Source organism: Stomoxys calcitrans, chromosome 3 (assembly GCF_963082655.1).
Source record: "Stomoxys calcitrans chromosome 3, idStoCalc2.1, whole genome shotgun sequence".
NCBI lineage: Eukaryota > Metazoa > Arthropoda > Insecta > Diptera > Muscidae > Stomoxys > Stomoxys calcitrans.
The window spans coordinates 180,956,926-180,977,376 of record NC_081554.1 but is presented as its reverse complement, the minus strand read 5'-3'; the positions used below and the strand labels follow the sequence as shown (position 1 = coordinate 180,977,376).

The 20,451-nt window shown below is 36.3% G+C and overlaps 1 protein-coding gene across 2 annotated transcripts; it reads right to left on the bottom strand.

Moving 5' to 3' along the window:
- Positions 1 to 7,440: 7,440 nt before the first annotated feature.
- Positions 7,441 to 18,572, bottom strand: LOC106088850 (heparin sulfate O-sulfotransferase). Of its 2 annotated transcripts, XR_001221521.2 has the most exons (7): positions 18,228 to 18,572; positions 17,933 to 18,165; positions 17,776 to 17,861; positions 17,026 to 17,164; positions 16,733 to 16,953; positions 13,948 to 14,373; positions 7,441 to 7,544 (listed from the first exon to the last, which is right to left on the bottom strand). XR_001221521.2 is itself a non-coding variant. In XM_013254550.2 (6 exons), the coding sequence occupies exons 1-6, from the start codon at positions 18,331 to 18,333 to the stop codon at positions 14,130 to 14,132; spliced, it is 1,029 nt and encodes a 342-aa protein (XP_013110004.2). In that variant the 5' UTR covers positions 18,334 to 18,572; the 3' UTR covers positions 7,568 to 14,129. The 2 variants fall into 2 exon arrangements, 1 of the variants encoding a protein (XP_013110004.2); XM_013254550.2 differs by lacking the exon at positions 7,441 to 7,544 and having other exon boundaries at positions 7,568 to 14,373.
- Positions 18,573 to 20,451: the final 1,879 nt, after the last annotated feature.

Here is a 20,451-nt window from a genome sequence, read left to right as displayed (position 1 = left end):
GGCATTCGTGGCGGTCAGCTATGCTAAACTATTTGAGGACTTCGCCAACAGGTCCATTCAACCAGGCCTGAAACGCTGGGCAGCGAATTATCTGTGATGACGCCAGTCATTAATGAATTTAGGGATAATAAGTCGAAATATCGTAGAGTGAAACAGGGTGTTTCCCAAGGCGGTTGATATCTCCTGCACTGTTTAACCTCTACCTATATTTCAATTTGGCACAGATACTTTCTATTGATTGGTTTGATTGATCGGTTCAGATTTGGATAGCTCCCATATAAACCGATCTTGAGCCCATGGAAGCCATAATTTTTTCTGATTTGGCTGAAATTTTGCGCAAAGTATTCTGTTATGATTTCCAACAACTGTGGCAAGTACGGTTCAAATCGGTCTAGAGCCTGATATAGCTCCCATATAAACCGATCTCCCGATTTGAATTATTGAGCCCATGGAAGCCACAATTTTTGTCCGATTTGGCCGAAATATGGCATATAGAGTTCTGTTATGACAACTGTGTCAAGTACGGTTTAAATCCGTATATAATCTGATATAGATCCCATATAAACCATTCTCTCGATTTGAATTCTTGAGCCCATGGAAGCCATAATTTTTGTCTGATTTGGCTGAAATTTTGCATGCGGTACTCTGTTATGACTTCCAACAACTGTGCTAAGTACGGTTCAAATCGGTCTCTATCCTGAAATAGCTCCCATATAAACCAGTCTCCCGATTTGACTTCTTGAGCCCCTGGAAGCCTCAATTTTCATCCGATTTGGCTGAAATTTTGCACAAAGTACTCTGTTATGACTCCCAACAACGGAGCCAAGTACGGTCCAAATCAGTCTATAATCTGATATAGCTGCCATATAAACCGATCTTCCGATTTGACTTCCTGAGCCCCTAGAAGCCTCAATTTTCATCCGATTTGGCTGAAATTTTGCACAAAATATTCTGTTATGACTCCCAACAAAGGAGCCAAGTACGGTCCAATCAGTTTGTAATCTGATATAGCTCCCATATAAACCGATCTCCCGATTTGAACCCTTACAAGGCGCGTTTTTTCCGATTTGGCTAAAATGTTGCATATAGTGTTCTAGTATGACTCTCAACAACTGCGCTAAGTACGGTCCAATTCGGTCTATAACTAGATATAGCTCCCATATTTTAGCAGAATCAATGTTGGTATGTTCCCAAGATTCTTCCCGACCGAACTTAGCACGCTTTTACTTGTTCATAACTCCCCGTAAGCGGCGATGAATTCGAGATAAAAATACTACCAATCACCGAATGAAGGTTGTTTTCCAAATTTATCTACTAAACAGCAACTTGTGCGTTTTACTTTCTTCAGTGTCTCGCTCTTCAGTAGACTTGAAATACAACATCGTGTGGGTTCAGCGTTCACGAATAGTCACCAAATGGTCTTGTGCAGGCCTTTGTTTCTAGCGTCAAACGAAAAATTCCTCCGAAGGCGTTGTTGTAAGTCCAATAACTCATAAACTTTTAGAGATTTTCCAGACTTTTCAACATGTTTTTTGTAGGGGTTTGCAAGGTCCATAAATGGCTGTTTGTGAAGCAATTAAAAATTTGACATGCTCGTGGTGACCAAGCCCCATGAATCAACTTCTGGCTTATTTTCCGCTTATTTTGTGCAAGAAATTTTATCATATCCGCAATCAAATATCTTCATTCACACTGTTCACTGCACACTGTTCACTTGGGCAGTTAAATGTGAGAGTCGATGGTGTAAGGTTTCAACCACCAACAATCTCAAAATACTTGATGTCACATTTGACAGCATTTGCAGGTCTTCCGGCCAAGTCACTTCCATTTACGACGAAGTCAGAAGCATAAACAAGGTCCTCAACTTGATTGCCATCAAACAAAAATTGTTGACTACGTATAAAGCAATTGGCCTGCCAGTGGTAAACTATGCAGCGCCGGTGTAGACTCGCTATCTGAGCGTCACACAGTGGAAAATTCACACCTGCCATAATGCTGCCCTACACTCATAGTTCTACTATTACAGCAGTAGTACTGCAATTTCAGAGTAACAGGTTTTCAACAGTAAGAAAAGTCTGCTGTTGGCTGAAAATGACTGCTGCTTAATTATGAAGGGAAAGTTAGAAGAAAAATTGAACACATATGTAAATGTGTGTCTCAGTGGATGTTTATAATCACCACTGAATGCATACTTTCCATAATCTTTTTTCTTAAAATTTAGATACAAAAGGCCATGCAAGTCATGTGCACATTAGTAGAGCAATAACAAAAAATGCGAGCTGGCTCAGCTATATTTCGAAATGTATACCAATGTAAAGAAGCTACCCAATCCAGTAGCTTCTTTACAGTTATATTCCACAAATTAAAATCATCTCTTCCAACAAAATTTCTAAAAATATCCTAAAGTAATCAAAACAAGTAACACGCAACCATTAAAAGTAGCATACACATTTTTTCAGCAGATTTGTGTACTCAAAAAAAGCAGCTTTCCCATTTTCAGCAGATAAAAACTGCTGTTTTAGCAAACATTTTTGCTGTTTTGAAGAACAAATTTGGTTAAGTGTACGTGCTGCGACGGGAAGTCTCCCAGTTCTCAAATTAACCGCCTCCATCAGCAGCATACTACATGTTGTCTAAACAGTATCTACTGGGCTGCTATCACAGCCACAGATCAGAGACATCAGATTGGATCTTCAAAAAGAGAGCTAGAGTTTCAGCGCTAGAAGAGAGAACCTCTCAATCAGGCGGCGTTTCAAGCGGATATCAGACACATTTGCAAAAGTGGTAAACAGCTACCGAGTGAACACAGTTTGCGTTTCGGCCGATGCAGCCATCTCAGTTCCTACAGAGCTAGGATTGATGTTAGCTTGCTGAATGGGAGTCCCAATTGCAACCTGGGGCTATACAACATGCCCCAAATGCTTAACTGCGCAATCAATCTCACTCGACTCAGGGCTTAGATCCCTCTAGATGCACCCACTCTTAGTCGCAGAATCCCTGAATCTAGATATTTAACAGAAACTAGCAGACGAATGGATGAAATACAATACACCACAACCACACACCGACGACAACACAACCTGTACTTTGATTACATGAATACACCCAGAAAAATTAGTCTGCTGATATCAGCATACACTGTCTGCTGACATTAAAGAAAAATTAAATTTTTTAATTGAAAACACAATTCAAACCACACACAACAACAACACAACCTGTACTTTGATTAAATGAATACACCCAAAAAAATTAGTCTGCTGATATCAGCAAACACTATCTGCTGACATTAAATAAAAAATTTTAAATTTTTGAATAAATACATTCAAAATGTTTGAACTTTCTAGCAATTATTGGGGCATTTGCTACATATTCATACAAAAATTTGTCAATTTTAAACTTAATTATATTGTCTGCTGCTGTTTAAATTCGTTAAAAAATTAGCAAATTGTAGAAAATTTGACATAGCAAAATGGAGAGATATGCTGAAATATAAACATTTTTGAAACAATTATGACTTTTTTTGAACGTTTTTTAACTTTTTCAAATTTAAAAACAGCTGAAAATGTTTGCAGTTTTAGCAGACTTTCTGCTGTTACAGCAAACATTTTTGCTGCTTTTACTAACAAATTTCCCTGAGTGTACATAGACAGATAGACAGAATCAGGTTGTTATTCTAAGCTCATTAGTGTGATTGAACATGAGTCTAGCTCTTTTCCTTCTTAGCGTTGCCAACAAATGCACATAGTTATATTACTCAGCTACACAGTAGTGGCGTGGGGTATATAAACTAAAATTAATAAGCAATCATAGGCACTAAATTGAAGACATTGGATTTTTAATTTTCAGTAGGTAAATAACCATTAATATGTAAACATACAAACACAAGTTTACAAATGGCAGGTTTGAAGGTGAAATTCTAATGAGGGACAAATGTGCAATATTCAATATTCCATTTACTTTATATGAGTGCATACAAATAAGAAAAATCACACTCCCATATATAGAAGCTATTATTTTCGTTTTGGACTGATGTGGTATTTCGCTGATGTATATACATATGCTTCCGTACAAAAAGTTTTCTTTCCACCTTGAAAAGTTAAGAAGCTATTTATTTGTCGATATTGGCAAGCAGCTCCCTGCTTCCGGTCTTAAACCAAATATCTCCTGGTCATGTGTGTATGACTTCTATCACCAATATTTCTTTAGACTTTAATGAGAAAATATGCAGCAGCATCCTCACTGTAAAAGATCGAACAACGAAGCTGCAAACACAACAGATGGCAATAACATACTTCACCCCACTATACGAATAGCTTGAAGAAGCAATCCTTGTCCTGATGTTTTAGCAGCACAATGACAAACCATTGCCCACATGCCACAAAATCCAAATGCTACCCTCAAGGAACACCCATGCTTTTGTCAAATCAGCCACGTTGCCTTCGTAAGAATTTCGTACTACGAAAGCAGACGATAAGAAAAATACTTTGTCTGAAGCAAACTGTACCCGAATTCATGCATTGGGCAACATGCACTTACTGAAATCTGAATCAATCTCTCTTTTTTCATTCACTCGTGTCTTGTCATCTGTTTAACTCAGTTCTCAATTGTCTTTTACAATGTTGTATCTTTAAACGAAGAGTTCAGTTCTTGAAGTACTCTATGGTTGTAAGTGTATCTTAAAAAAAGAAATGAATGGTCTTGCACAGGCCTTTACTTCAGGTATCTTGCAGCTAAATAAGCGGCAAGTTCGTTGAAGAAGACATTTAACCTATCCCAGATGTCACAATAGGTCACACCGGCTTGGGGAACTCCCTGTTTCACTCTACGAGGTTTTGACTTTTTATCCCTATTTTCTACAAACAATTGCCGAGCACACAGATAATACGTGACGTCCCTGGCTGGAGGGACGTGTTGGCAATGTCCTCAATTAGTTTGGCATGGTTGACCGAATGCCTTCGATTGGTCCAGTGCCATGAGAACCGTCCTCGTCTGATTGAAGCCACGGCAAATGTGTGCGGTGATGGCATGCAAAACAGTGATTATGCTATGCAATATTCAAAATCTTTGCTGACGCTCGACGGATGGACTATTTTTTATGCATTATTATTGCAAATCGGACGATATATATGGGAGCTATATCTAAATCTGAACTGATTTCGACTAAATTTTGTAGGTATTGTGGAAGTCATCGAGGAAAGCGTTTTACAAAGTTTTGGAAAGATTGGTCAATAAATGCGCTTGCAGTTGCTCAAGGAGTGAAAATCGGACGATATGTATATATAAGAGCTATATCTAAATCGGAACCGATTTCTTTGAAATTCCCTCTACAACGCACAGTTTTGGAGATACAGCCATTTTATGTTTTTCAAGTGAAATTTCTATTTTTAAAGGATTTTTGATGGAGTCACGAATTAAGGCCCAATTTTTCCAAGTGAAATTTCGATTTTTAAATGGATTTTTTATGGAGTTTCGATTTTTAAAGGGTTTTTGATGGAGTCACGAATTAAGGCCCATTTCCCTCTACGACGCATAGTTTAGGAGATACAGCCATTTTAAGTTTTCCAAGTGAAATTTCGATTTTTAAAAGATTTTTGATGGAGTCACGTTTACCTTTACGACGCATAGTTTAGGAGATACATCCATTTTAAGTTTTCCAAGTGAAATTTCGAATTTTTAATGGATTTTTGTTGGAGTCTCGAATTAAATCCGTTTCCCTCTACGGCGCATTATTTAGGAGATACAGCCATTTTAAGTTTTCCAAGTGAAACGTCAATTTTTAATGGATTTTTGATGGAGTCACGAACTAAGCCCCATTTCCCTCTACGACGCATTGTGTAGGAGATTCAGCCATTTTAAGTTTTCCAAGTGAAATTATGATTTTTAAATGGATTTTTGATGGAGTTACAAATTTAAGCCCATTTCCCTCTACGACGCATTGTTTCGATTGGAGTTTCGATTTTTAAATGGATTTTTGATGGAGACACAAATAAAGGCCCATTTCCCTCTACGACGCATAGTTTAGGAGATACAGCCATTTTAAGCTTTCCTAGTGAAATTTCGATTTTTAAATGGATTTTTGATGGAGTCACAAATTTAAGCCCATTTCCCTCTACGACGCATTATTTAGGAGATACAGACATTTTAAGTTTTCCATGTGAAATTATGATTTTTAAATGGATTTTTGATGGAGTCACAAATTTAAGCCCATTTCCCTCTACGATGCATTATTTAGGAGATACAGCCATTTTAAGTTTTCCAAGTGAAATTATGATTTTTAAATGGATTTTTGATGGAGTTTCGATTTTTAAAGGATTTTTGTTGGAGACACGAATTAAGGCCCATTTCCCTCTACGACGCATAGTTTAGAAGATACAGCCATTTTAAGTTTTCCAAGTGAAATTTCGATTTTTAAATGGATTTTTGATGGAGTCACAAATTTAAGCCCATTTCCCTCTACGACGCATATTTGAGGAGATACAGACATTTTAAGTTCTCCAAGTGAAACTTCGATTTTTAAATGGATTTTTGATGGAGTCACAAATTTAAGCCCATTTCCCTCTACGACGCATATTTGAGGAGATACAGACATTTTAAATTTTCCAAGTGAAATGTCGATTTTTACTGGATTTTTGATGGACTTAAGGCCCATTTCCCTTTACGACTCATTGTTTAGGAGATGCATCCATTTTAAGTTTTCCAAGTGAAAATTCGATTTTCAATAGATTTTTGATGGAGTCACAAATTAAGGCCCGTTTCCCTCTACGACGCATAGTAATGTCGAGAGTCTTAAGAAAATCCTTCCTGTCAAATTTCAGAAAATCGGTTAACAAATGACCATTTTATTGCATATTACTGCAAATCGGACGAACATATATATGGAAGCTATATCTAAATCTGAACCGATTTTTTCCATTTTCAATAGCCATCGGCTCTAGTCTGAAAAACATGCCTATACCAAATTTGAAAACAATCCAATGGAAATTGCGACCTGTAGTTTGTACACAAACTACAGGTCGCATTCCATGTTGATTCCATGTTGAATCAGAAAGTGATTCTAAGCCGATCGGTTTACTTATCAGTGGGTCTATCTCTCTTCCTTTTGGGTGTTTCAAACAAATTCACTATGTTATAATACCCAGTAGTGGTGTAGGGTATAAAAAGTACGAACCCGTACACTGAGGCGGCAGCCCTTGCCAATGAACAACTCCATCGGGCCAATGCTGTACATACAACCGGCTGGATGGGGGAATGACTAACAATAGGATCCTCTGTAATTAGTCTAACGATTTTGTATTACTTCGACTTCCTCCCCCAAAAATAATCATAGATTTTAGTATTTCTTGTTTTATTCTTTCAAATATATATCCTCTTATAAATATACTACATACATCGTGTATTGTGTATGTAACATACATACATATATAATTTATATATGATCATATCATTACATTTTACAGTGTGATTTGTAAATTTTAATTATTTAATTCTTATTTTTTGTCTTGAAAGTAGGTTTTTCTTCACACATAAATTCTCTTGAGTTGTAACTAAAATTATTTTGGAAAAAATTTTATACTTATAAGTTTGTTCATCTATATTTATATCATATGCATAAGTTTTTATATAAAATTATATATATATATACTATATGTAACATTCTCGGTTTTCTAGTATTGTCAATAGGTATAAAAAATTTAATTTTTCATTTTTGTTTTTCGTTTTTGTCATTTATTTAAATGTAAACTATACTATAGTTTAAGGTCATTAATGTATAATAAATGACTAATATGGCTATACCTTGTCTGTTTTGAGTGTTATTACTATTGGTAGTATATGGGATACTCCACAATGAACCGATAGAATTGTATAGAGGAAAATTTAAGTCGGAAGCAGTTTCTCATAAAAAAAACGAAAAAATCCATGAAATTTCCTCCGAGAAAAAATTTCAAGAAAATGTCGTTTAAGACAAAATTTTTTACATCGAAAAATTTTAGAATATTTTTTTTATTCTTTTTCTGTAAAATTCTTTATAAAGACAAAATATCTGTGAAATTTCTTCTAAAACAAAATTTTTGTGAAATTTTCTCTCAAGACGAAAATTGTAGCAAATTTTCTCTCAAGATAAAAATTTTAGGAAATTTTGTCTCAAGACAATAATTATAGAAAATTTTATATAAGAATACAAATTTTGAAAGAAAAATTCTTAAGCAAAATTTTCTCAATAGACAAAATTTCTAGGAATTTAAAAAAAAAAATTACAAAATGTTTTCTAAAAGAAATATATTTAGGAAATATTTCTAAGAAATTTTTTTGGGAAATTTTTTTCTTGAAATAAAATTTCTAAAGTATTTTCTCTGAAGAGAAATATAAAAATCTTTAAAAGCCCTGTTCAATTTCAGATATGTGCTTTACAACCCACTTTAGTTAGTTTGGTATGTTAAGCACCATGATCCATTTGACAAATTCCGCTGATGAAGATTCTTGGCTAATCAGAAATCGCGATACAGATAGACGGGTCAAATGCTTTTTAGCAACATCACACATTTTGCTGTGCTATTCTGTGAGTAGAAAGCATTGAACGAAATGGTCTATAGCCGGACAATATCCTGCAATGGAATCTTAATAAGATTTTAAGACCAAAAAAAGAAAGCGAAGGTATTCATGGAAAATTTCCCTAAAGACAAAATTTATGGAAAGTTTTCTACGCGGACAAATACGTATTCCTGGAAATTTTCCTTGAAGACGAATTTCTAGAAAATTTTCTCTGAAAACATTTTTGAAAAAATTTCTGCGAAATTTTCTCTTAGACGAACTTGTTGAAAATTTTTTCTTAACACAAAAATTTTACAAAGACAAAGATTTTAGGACATTTTTAAAAAAATTTTATCCGAAAAAAATTTTGGAAAAATTTCTTTGTAAATCTCAGAAAATTTTTCTCTAAAACGAGATTTCTGGGAAATTTTCTCTTAGATAAAATTGGTCGGAAATTTTCCCTTAACACAAAAATTTTCTGCGAATATTTACCTGAAGACAACATTTTAGCGAAATTTGCTCTAATTACAAAAGAAAAACATTTTTGGGGTATTTTCTACACAGACAAACAATCCTTCAAATTTTCCTTAAAGATAACATTTCTTGAGAATAATTTCTAAAAACAAAGTATCTGTAAATTTTTTTCCAAAGAAACAAATTTTAAGGACATTTTTAAAAAAATTCCAATAAGTTCTCCATGAAAAAAATTATTGGAAAATTTTCTCTAAGGGTAAAATTAATTTAAATGAAATTTTCTCTCAAATAAAATTTCCTTTAGAAACTATATTTCTGGGAATTTTTCTCTTAAAAAAATATGTTGAAAATGTCTCTTAAGACAAAAATTCTACGAAAACACTTCTGGGAAATTTTTTGAAAAGACAAAATTTCTGCGAAAATTTCTCCAAAGACAACATTTCTGCAAAATTTACTCTTAGGACAGAAAAAAATATTTTTGGAAAATTTTCTACACAGACAAATATTCCTGGAAAAATTTTCGGAGAATTTTCAACTAAAAAAAAAATTTTCTCTAAAGACAAAATTTTAACGAAATATCTAACTGGTTCGTATCCTAACGCGGCTAGACAACTAGTTCGCATCCTATCGCGACTGGTAAGTAGTTCGCATCCTAACGCGACTAGGCAAATAGTTCGCATCCTAACGCAACTGGGCAACTGGTTTGCATCCTAACGCTGATTCGTTCGCATCCTAATGCGACTAGGAAACTAGTTCGCATCCTAACGCGACTGGGCAACTGGTTCGCTTCCTAATGCGACTAGGAAACTAGTTCGTGTCCTAACGCAACTGGGCAACTGGTTCGCATCCTAACGCGACTAGAAAACTAGTTCGCATCCTAAGCAACTGAGAAACTAGTTCGCATCCTTACGCTGATTCGTCCGCATCCTAACGGGTCTAGGCAACTGGTTCGCATTTTAACGCAACTGGGCAACTGGTTCGCATCCTAACGCGACTAGGCAACTGGTTCGCATTCTAACGCGACTGGGCAACTGGTTCGCATCCTAATACGACTGGGCAACTGGTTCGCATCCTAACGATGATTCGTTCACATCCTAACTTGACTAGGAAACTAGTTCGCATCCTATCGCGAATGGGCTACTGGGCAACTGGTTCGCATTCTAACGCGACTTGGCAATTGGTTCGCACCCTAACGCGACTAGGCAACTAGTTCGCATCCTAACGCGACTGGGCAACTGGTTCGCATCCTAATGCGATTAGGCAATTAGTTTGCATCATAGAACATAATTTTCAATTTTACTTACTGAAGTATACTATCAATTAAACCAGTACTGCGTACCCAGAAAGAGATTTATAAGTGTGTTATTATTTAAGGTTTGTGGGTCCTTAAAGGAAAACCCTGGACGACTGCTGGCCTACCTCAGCCGTAGATAAAACCACGTTACAAATGCCTATTAAATTATTGCAAAATCCGACGGTCTCTTTCTTTGTTAGAACACAAACAACAACAAAGACAACAGTATTGAAGCAGAGTTGTTTCCGCCCATTTCGTGAGCATTTAAATACATTTGCAATTAAAATTGTGCTAAATTTATTCTGATGCAGCGACCTGGCACATGCTACTATTTTGCTAGAACTTTTGCATAGAACTCAGTACCACTTGTACGGAATGTGTTCGCATTATCTTCGTCACCATTTTTATAGTGCATTTTGACAGTTGTTCCTTTGAAAAATCGAAGTCAGTACTAGGCGTAAAGACAAAATTTCTGATAAATTTTTTTAAGCCAAACTTCTTAAAAGTTTTCTCCGAAGAAAACATTTCCGGGAAATTTTCTCAAAGAACAAAATTCTCAGGAAATTTTCTTAACCACAAAATTTCTCCAATATTCTCTTTAAAGCTAAAATTTCTAGGAATTCAGTCAGAAAGCTAGAAGCCCTAAGGATTTAACCACCAATGGCATTTGTTCGCATCCTAACTGACGGATCCGTTGGTACCATAAATAATAAATAACAGCGAAAACTAGTTCGCATCCTAACGAGACTGGGCAACTGGTTCGCATCCTAACGCGACTAGGAAACTAGCGAAATATATTCTAAATATATCCTGATGCAGCGACATGTCGCTACTATTTTGCTCATAGAACTCAGTACCACTTGTACGGAATGTGTTCGCATTATCTTCGTCACCATTTTTATAGTGCATTTTGACAGTTGTTCCTTTGAAAAATCGAAGTCAGTTCTAGGCTTAAAGACAACATTTCTGATAAATTTTTTTTAAGCCAAATTTCTTAAAAGTTTTCTCCGAAGAAAACATTTCCGGGAAATTTTCTAAAAGAACAAAATTCTCAGGAAATTTTCTTAACCACAAAATTTCTCCAATATTCTCTTTAAAGATAAAATTTCTAGGAATTCAGTCAGAAAGCTGAAGCCCTAAGGATTTAACCACCAATTAACGGTATTTGTTCGCATCCTAACTGACGGATCCGTTGGTACCATAAATAACACGACTAGAAAACTAGTTCGCATCCTAACGAGACTGGGCAACTGGTTCGCATCCTAACGCGACTAGGAAACTAGCGAAATATATTCTAAATATATTCTGATGCAGCGACATGTCGCTACTATTTTGCTCATAGAACTCAGTACCACTTGTACGGAATGTGTTCGCATTATCTTCGTCACCATTTTTTTATAGAGCATTTTGACAGTTGTTCCTTTGAAAAATCGAAGTCAGTTCCAGGCTTAAAGACAAATTTTCTGATAATTTTTTTTTAAGCCAAATTTCTTAAAAGTTTTCTCAGAAGAAAACATTTCCGGGAAATTTTCTAAAAGAACAAAATTCTCAGGAAATTTTCTTAACCACAAAATTTCTCCAATATTCTCTTTAAAGATAAAATTTCTAGAAATTCAGTCAGAAAGCTAGAAGCCCTAAGGATTTAACCACCAATTAATGGTATTTGTTCGCATCCTAACTGACGGATCCGTTGGTACCATAAATAACACGACTGGAAAACTAGTTCGCATCCTAACGAGACTGGGCAACTGGTTCGCATCCTAACGCGACTAGGAAACTAGCGAAATATATCCTAAATATATCCTGATGCAGCGACATGTCGCTACTATTTTGCTCATAGAACTCAGTACCACTTGTACGGAATGTGTTCGCATTATCCGCCAATTTTTTATAGTACGTTTTGACAGTTGTTCGTGTGAAAAGTCGAAGTCAGTAATAGGCTTAAAGACAAAATTTCTGATAAGTTTTTTTAAGCTAAATTTCTAAAAAAATTTCTCCGAAGAAAACATTTCTGGGAAATTTTCTATAAAAACCAAATTCTCAGGAAATTTTTTTACCCGCAAAATGTCTCCAATATTCTCTTTTAAGATAAAATTTCTAGAAATTTGTCTTCAAAGACAAAAATTTTGGGAAATTTTTTAAAATCTGCTCAAAATACCCTAACCCGCTTTCCAAAAAAAAAAGAACTGGTCACCCTAGTTCATATTATACTTTTTCACAACATAACCAGGCTTTATGTAGCCAATGTCGCCAAATGAGTAGTAAAAGCTTAAGTTCTCAAAATTGGCTCATCAATTTCTTTAAGTCCAGTCTAGAAATTTTCTCGCAAAATGTCTATTTTTAACTATTCAATTCATAGCGAAATGTCCCATATGTACATGTAACACTAATGAGTTTTAAGACTTTCGGGATATACTTTTTTATCCTATAAAAATTAAAATATTGATATGCTACAATTTGCTACAGTTTTTAGTTTTTTTTTTCTGGGGGGACTTGGTACTTTATACAAGTTCTAGTTTGTTTGCTTAGACCTTATCATTAAGTATTGGTTTTTTCTAAAATCATGTTGAGTTTTTGAAAAAAAAAATACAAAAAATAAAACACTCTTTTACAAAATGTAAAAACTCAATAATTAAAGAAAATATTAAACATTTTGGCAACTGACAGGCAATCAGAAGGAAAAATGTCTAAACACTCCTTCCATTTCATACCAAACAAAAAAGGCATTAATACTAATAAGGCAACTAAAGAAGTTGAAACAAGTAAAAAGTCGTTAAGTTCGACCGGGCCAAACTTTGGATACCCACCACTTCGGGTATATATGTAAACCACCTTTCGTCAAAATCCGGTGAAAATGCATACTTTATGCCCCATAGCAGCTATACCGAAATATGCTCCGATTTGGACGATTTGGATCTGGACCGATCTGAGCTAAATTGAAGAAGACAATAAATGCGTCTTTTATGGGCCCATGACCTTAAATCGAGAGATCGGTCTATATGGCAGTTATATCCAAACCTGGACCGATCTGAGCCAAATTGAGGAGAGATGTCGAAGGGCCTAACACAACTCACTGTCCCAAATTTCAGCAAAATCGGATAATAAATGTGTCTTAAATGGGCCTAAGACCCTAAATCGGCGGATCGGTCTATATGGGGGCTATATCAAGATATAGTCCGATATAGCCCATCTTCGAACCTAACCTGTTTATGGACAAAAAAAGAATCTGTGTAAAGTTTCATCTCAACATCTCAATTTTTTAAGACTGTACCGTGGTTTCAACAGACAGACGGACGGACATGGCTAGATCGTCTTAGATTTTTACAAAGATCAAGAATATATATACCTTATAGGGTCGGAAATGGATATTTCGATGTGTTGCAAACGGAATGACAAAATGACTATACCCCAATCCTTCGGTGGTGGGTATAAAAACAATGTTTCGAGGGGTAACCCTAGAGCAATTAAAATCTAATGACTACTTAGAAAAATTATTAATATACAAAAATGTGGTTAAATATTAGAAACTATTGGGTAAGAAGGTCTTTTGGATGAAAAAGTCCTTACATTTTCTTAGCCTTAGGCTACTCTTTTTTTCTTCAACTAATAAAATAAAATAAATTAAAAAACAGCATAAATTAAGTACATACGATTTCCATTAGAGGAGCTACATGCAAAAACACAGATATTAGGCAGGGCCAATCGATAGATGTACAGTTACCATTTAGGGGAAGATTTTTTGTGTGGTTATTTACAACTGGGATTCTTTCCTTTACAATTCGGACATTCATTTACTTGTGTATGAACGCCTCCCCACTCTCCATAGCATCTTTTATTTTGGTTTGACTTTTTCATACATAAAACGTTGTATCTGTTTCTTATCCGGTTGCATCAGTTTCCTTTTGGTGAATTCAAATTGGGCCAATGCAAATTCATACAATTCTGTTTCCATTTTCCATATTTTAGACTCCATAATAGCTGCTACCGTTGATTCGCTTGGAGGACGTTTATTTAGAGTGTTGCGGAGATTGGATTTATTTGAATGTTGATAATATTCGCGGAAACCATGAAACATTCTAGAAAAAAAAATGAAGGATATAGAGGAGTTAATAAACGGATAATATAACCAGCACTTGAAACCGAGAAACCAGCTGTGCCGAACCCTCCACCATGGATCGCATTTGACAAGTTCTTTGCCTCATATTTTTCTATAGGCAAACAAGGATAATGGATAAGAATTGATCTTTTGGAGCTATACCAAGTAATGAACCGAATGGCACAATTTTTGATTTGACACTTGGAGACCAAAGATGGATGGGACCCATCCATAAAACCGATTTCTGGGGGAACTTTATGGCCATTGGTTATTTGAAGGCACATATAACTCGTATCGTAACTTCATATTGAGTATCAGTATTTAAGCAAGAGCAGATGCTGCCTGGCTGATTGTCCGGGACTGCAATTGCAGCTACTAGTCGGGAAAGGTTGTTGTTGTTGTAACAACATTTTCATGTGGAGGTGGCGATCCTCGTTAAGCTCCTATAGGTGAGCAAGCCCGCTCTGGAATAAAGAACCGATCGCCGCGGGCACAGGTTTGCCTTGGTTATTTAAAGGCGCCAATAACTCGCCTTGTCATATCGAGCATCGTAGGCACTCAGTATTTGTGCAAAAGCCGGTGCCACCCGACCTCTCACTGAGACTCTTCACTCTTTACCGCTGATTGTCCGCGGCTGCAGTTACAGCTACTCTGGATGAAGCATTCCACTATCCGCAACCAGTGGACGCACCCGGTAGCTCGCAGCTAAGCATCTCGTGACAGCAATGAACACCACACAGATCGGACATCAATGTTCCAGCTTGTGTGGTGTTACAGCACTTCCGTGCCGGGATAGGGCTTTTGTAGAAGTGTACGAATCTGGTATCCCAATTTAGCGCCAAGTAACTAGGGAACGCCCCAACCCAAAGGAAGGCACAAACGGAAAGTCTATAATAGTAATAAAGGACTCAAATAAAACGTCTTAGATAGTAAAGCATGAATCTGAAGGAAGCTCCCCACCACGAAACCCCCAAACTGAGATCTGGGAAGACCAGGACAATGTGGCAAATGAATGGTATATATGAGTAGGATGGGGTCCCGACGAGGGACCTACAAACAGAATTGTAGGTCGATCGGTACTTGTAAGCGCTAACTTTCTGGCGAGCCGTTCTAACCCAAAAAGAATATTAAAACGGATATTTAGGTTTTTCGGGACAATATGGGGCTCAAATGTAGTCATTGGGAGAAAAATACTAATCTCGTTATACAAATTCGGCGCCACATGGCTAGGCTCCATTCCACACTCACAAAAAAAAATCCAAAAGGAGATGGAGTTCTATCGGGGCAACATGGGTCTTAAATTTAAGCTCTCCGAGTTAAACGTCTACTAAGCGAGGTTGCTAGTCACGTGTCCCACAACTCCTAACTCTAACTAAATAGCAACTCCAATCTACTGACCCAATTTCTTAGAGTTTGATAGTAAGGACTAGCCAACCCATTTTCCATACTACTATAGTGGAGATGGATAGATTGGTAGATGGGTATTTTTACTCCTAATTCGCCTAGATGTTTGAGCTTTAATATTCCGTCAGGGCACATAGCCTTTGATGGCTTAGCCCTCCTAATAGCTTCGGCAACATTTACGCCTCCGAAAAGCTGTGGTTCTGCGTCGATCGGGAGACTTCTTGCATTCCGTAATACGCTCCTTTTGCCTTGTCATTCAATTGGTGCTCGACAAATTGTCTACTAAAATGGGCGTCACACGATTCCGCACTTGGTCACATAATTTCATTGAAGATTATCGAGAGAGATTTATTTGCACTTCCGATATGCGGACAGGAAATTTGATTTCATGGTATTCGACCGGTGGGGATGAAGCAGATGAACCTGTTCTGCGCTGCGAACATCAAAAGGGCGGACCTGCAGCTAACCCGTATGGAGCATTCCACTATCCGCTACCTGTGGACGCGCTCAGTAGCTCCCAGCTTAGCTTATCGTGGTAACAAGGAATATCACACAGATTGGAGCTGATGCTCCTAGTTATCCCGTGCCGGGTGATAGATGATAGACGTTCATGACAATTCCCATTGGTTTAATGTTTACCTTTTGGATTTTGACAGTTATTTCGCCGCAAATAATCTAAAGATATCAGCATCAGCTACAGTTTAACAAAAAAATATAGTTTCGACAGCTTGACAATACCGACCATAAACGGCGCCCAACTACATTGTCACTTCTGTTGTTTTCACCAGGATTCGGACTTTTTTATACCGAATGGTAACCCACTTACGTCGATTAAGTTATTGTTATAAAGCTTTGCTTATACAAGTAAAATTTTCTTTTTTACTACATAGCTTATTAATGGTCCAATGACTTGGCTATTATTCATTTCTCCTTACCTTGGCAGTGAGCGCTCCAGCAAATCCACAAAATCCTCCATTTGCTCCGTAACTCCAACAAGAAAATATTTATTAACTAAATTCGTCTTAGCCATGTCCAAAGCCCATTGACTGCCAGGTTCCCAACATTCGGCAGCATGACCGCAAAAGAAAGGAATTTGTAGCCACATATTTTTGGGATCACAGTCGGGTTGTTTCAGTTTTACACATTCATCAAATGTCTGTAAAATAAAGGCCTTTCGATTAGTACTCATGTTACCAAATATGATAAAGTGTTATATAAGAAGACTTACAATTTTATTGCCTGCTTTCTTACGTACTAAGTTCGGACGATAGTTATCACCATAGCGTAAAAAATAATAATAGGATACAAGTCTATCCAGAGGTTTGCGTACTATATTAATATAGATAGGATTATGGGCAATTTGGAATCTGTAAAAGAAAATGGTTTGCATTTAGTGAAGATAGAGATGTCAAAAAGCTCTAAATAGGCCCTCATTACAAGTCTTTCCGAGGTGCCCCTGCAATTTGTAACAAAGTCGGGTATAGAAATAAAGCCCTGAAATTTGGTTGGAGAAACCCTGTTTACTACACATAAGACAATTGGCCGCCCTACACTAAAACTCCTATCGGAAAGGGTTTACCCAACATCCATGAGGATATAGTAGAAGAATTAATGACAATATTGGAGACCATAAGCTGTCAATGTCTGATGATGAAGTTAAGTTTTTGGAACAAACTAGAAAATTTTTGGCTCAATTATCTTTCAGCAAATGCTGACGCCTCTTTTGCCATGAGTATCGAATTGATGTCAATATATTATATGTATGTACCACTTGTAATCAAAAACCATTCGAAACACTTAGTAAGTATAATTGATTTCTTTGTGACTAAGAATTTTGAAAATTCCTAGATGTTTTTATATATAGACGCAGACTCAAAAGCCACATTTCCTACATATATATTTTCTTATCAGCGACAAAAAATTTACAAATGCTTAGTAAGCTTTTTGTTACAGGTACGTTCCATTTCATTGAACTTACTTTGAAAAATCCAAATATGCCACATGTCCATGGTATAACGCCGGCTTCATTTCATGCCACTTGGTGACATTTCGAACAAAGGAGACCTTTTGACAAAATTTTTGTGTCATTAGAAATAATTCCAAGAAATTGAAATAAACACTGCCTACTAGATTACCTGATTGGGCAATGACAAGACATGACTATTCGCTGTTATATTAATATGCAGCACATGAAAACGATTTCGTTTGCATAGATCATAGGCGATATTTACAAAAGTGGTGGAACCCGTTTTGGGAACTCTATTATAGAGCACCACCAGTTGTTCCTCATAATCGAAATTGTCCACGGTTAACAACGAACCTTCCAAGGCAGTGGCTGAATGTTGCAATTTTGTTATCGGTTTCAAAGCTATTAGATAAAGAAGTTGTTATATTACTCATATAAAATAAATTAGAATTGCTCATACTGACCGGCTATCTTTACTTCGGATCCCAGCACCCAATAGCCTATAACCATCATTAGACATACGGCAGCAAACAAAAAGAGCCATTGCTTGGTAGTGGACATTTTCCTCATTCCCGGAAATATTTTAGCACTCAACTCAGCGGACACACTATTCTAGTTGTTTACTTGTTGGCAGTGGTTTTACTTTTAATTTACACATGTTGTACTTTGTTTAATACAAATACAAACAAGACAATCTGCTTAAAAGGGGGTGTTTGTCTGTATTAATTAATACTTTTAAGGTTTTATTTTGTGTTGTAATAGAATTTCAGTTGTTTTTTTTTGCCGAATACCAATGGAAAACAACAGAAGTGAGAGTGAGAACAAACTGTCATTTAAAAAAAATGACACTAGGAGCGAGAGAGGTTGAACAGATTTCGATTGATCTAATCAAAAACGCACAGCGCAACGTAAAATTATATGCAATCAGCTGTTGCTGGTATTAATTAATAAACACAGCCCAATAATTGAAGATTAAAGGCTGGTACCAAGGCGGATTTAAAAAGGTGGTCTCACGCGAACAGCTGTTAACAGCCGGCCAGATTTGACGGTATTAAGATGTAAAATTTTTATTTGCATTCTCTTTGTTGTTATCTTCTTTCGAATATTTTCTGGTTATGTACGCACAAACGCACACAATCTTCTTTGTCTGTGTTTGCAAAACGTCGTTCCGCTTGATGACAATCTGGCAAAATGCACCATATGATTTGTGGTTGTTGTGCAAATGAGACCACCTTTAATTGTTTTGCAATGGGCTAAAAAAATAAATAAAAGTTCGTGTTAGCTAACCGGAACATTAATTTACTGTGGGGATAAACCTCCTCTTAACAAATTTGGTTTTCTCTTACACTTTTAAGGTAGTTTAGAAGGTAAGGAAACATAACGCAGCAACAGCAATTAAGGTGGAGTTACATACCTCGCGCAGCATGAACGCGTTGAGATTTGTTTATGAGCGTTGCGTTGAAAATGCAACTATGCAAATAAATCCCACAAAAGCCACACCCAAGAGTTAAAGAATTTTTTAACTTCTGGTTTCTCTGCAAATTGTTTCTGGATAAGTACGCGAACACACTGTTATATTATGCAGCAATCGGTAAACAAACTACAGCTGTTTTTATCGGGACGATTAGTCGCTAAATGTGCTATTTCACGGCATGTACGAGGGTGCTTCGGAAACTTCTTAGCCTAGCACAAAAAGCGCGGTATAAACAGAAAAAAGTTAAGAGTTTTGAAAATTTCCATCTCTGCTATGAACACATGTTAAATTTTGTTTCGATCTGGCAACTCTTTCATATAGAAACAGTTGTTCACAAAAGACGCATCTGCGATTTTTTTACAATGGAAAAATTTGAAATGCGTGATGTCATTAAATATTTACATAAAAAATGTTTATCGAGACAAGAAATTCATAATGATATGGTGAATGTGTTAGGTGAAAGTGCTCCTTCATATGCAACATTAAAAAATTGGGCTACAGAATTTAAGTGTGGTCGTACAAGCACTGACGATGAACCACGTAGTGGATGTCCAAAAACAGAAACAACAACACAAATTGTAGCCAAAGTGCATGATACGGTATTAGATGATCGACGAATAAAAGTGTTCAAGATTTTCCAAATAACTGTTTTCTGTACCTGGACACTAGCTGCTGCCATGAATCTTCATTAAAAGTAAATAAAAATGAAACAAATTGAATTATTCCCAGTAAACTATTGTATATTTTTATTTGTTACTTGCCTCTGTCTTTTTGATCCATTTTGCATTTTCATATAACGACTGCTTTTCATAAAACAGCTGACCTTTGCAAAACATCTGTTCAAAGTTGCAAATTTTTGTTTCCAAAAAAAGTCCCAGTAGAAATTTGCAGGTTCTTTATTTTCGAACTGTCAAAATTTGCTCTATCTCACGCTCTTTTCTGATGGCAAATAAAGTACGCCAACGACTTTCAGTAAAAATTTGTGTAAATTTACACACATTTTTGAGTTCCCGAACACAGCTAATACCGTCAAACTAGCCGGCTGTTTTCAGCTATTTGCGTGAGACCACCTATATTAATCCATCTTGGTAAATACGCTTTAACGTTACTGCTTGGTATTACGTTAGTATAACTATTTAAGTAATGGCACGTTAACCCACAGTTGTAAAAATAGCATAAGCATATGCAACACTGGCAACAGCTGCAACTAAACA

Coding starts and splice junctions, on each gene's coding strand:
- LOC106088850 (XM_013254550.2), bottom strand. CDS start 18,333: ATGAGGAAAATGTCCACTACCAAGCAATGGCTCTTTTTGTTTGCTGCC. Junction 17,165..17,775: donor GCATATTTGGATTTTTCAAA/GTAAGTTCAATG, acceptor TTTCTTTTACAG/ATTCCAAATTGCCCATAATC. Junction 14,374..16,732: donor CTGGAGCGCTCACTGCCAAG/GTAAGGAGAAAT, acceptor TTTTTTTTCTAG/AATGTTTCATGGTTTCCGCG.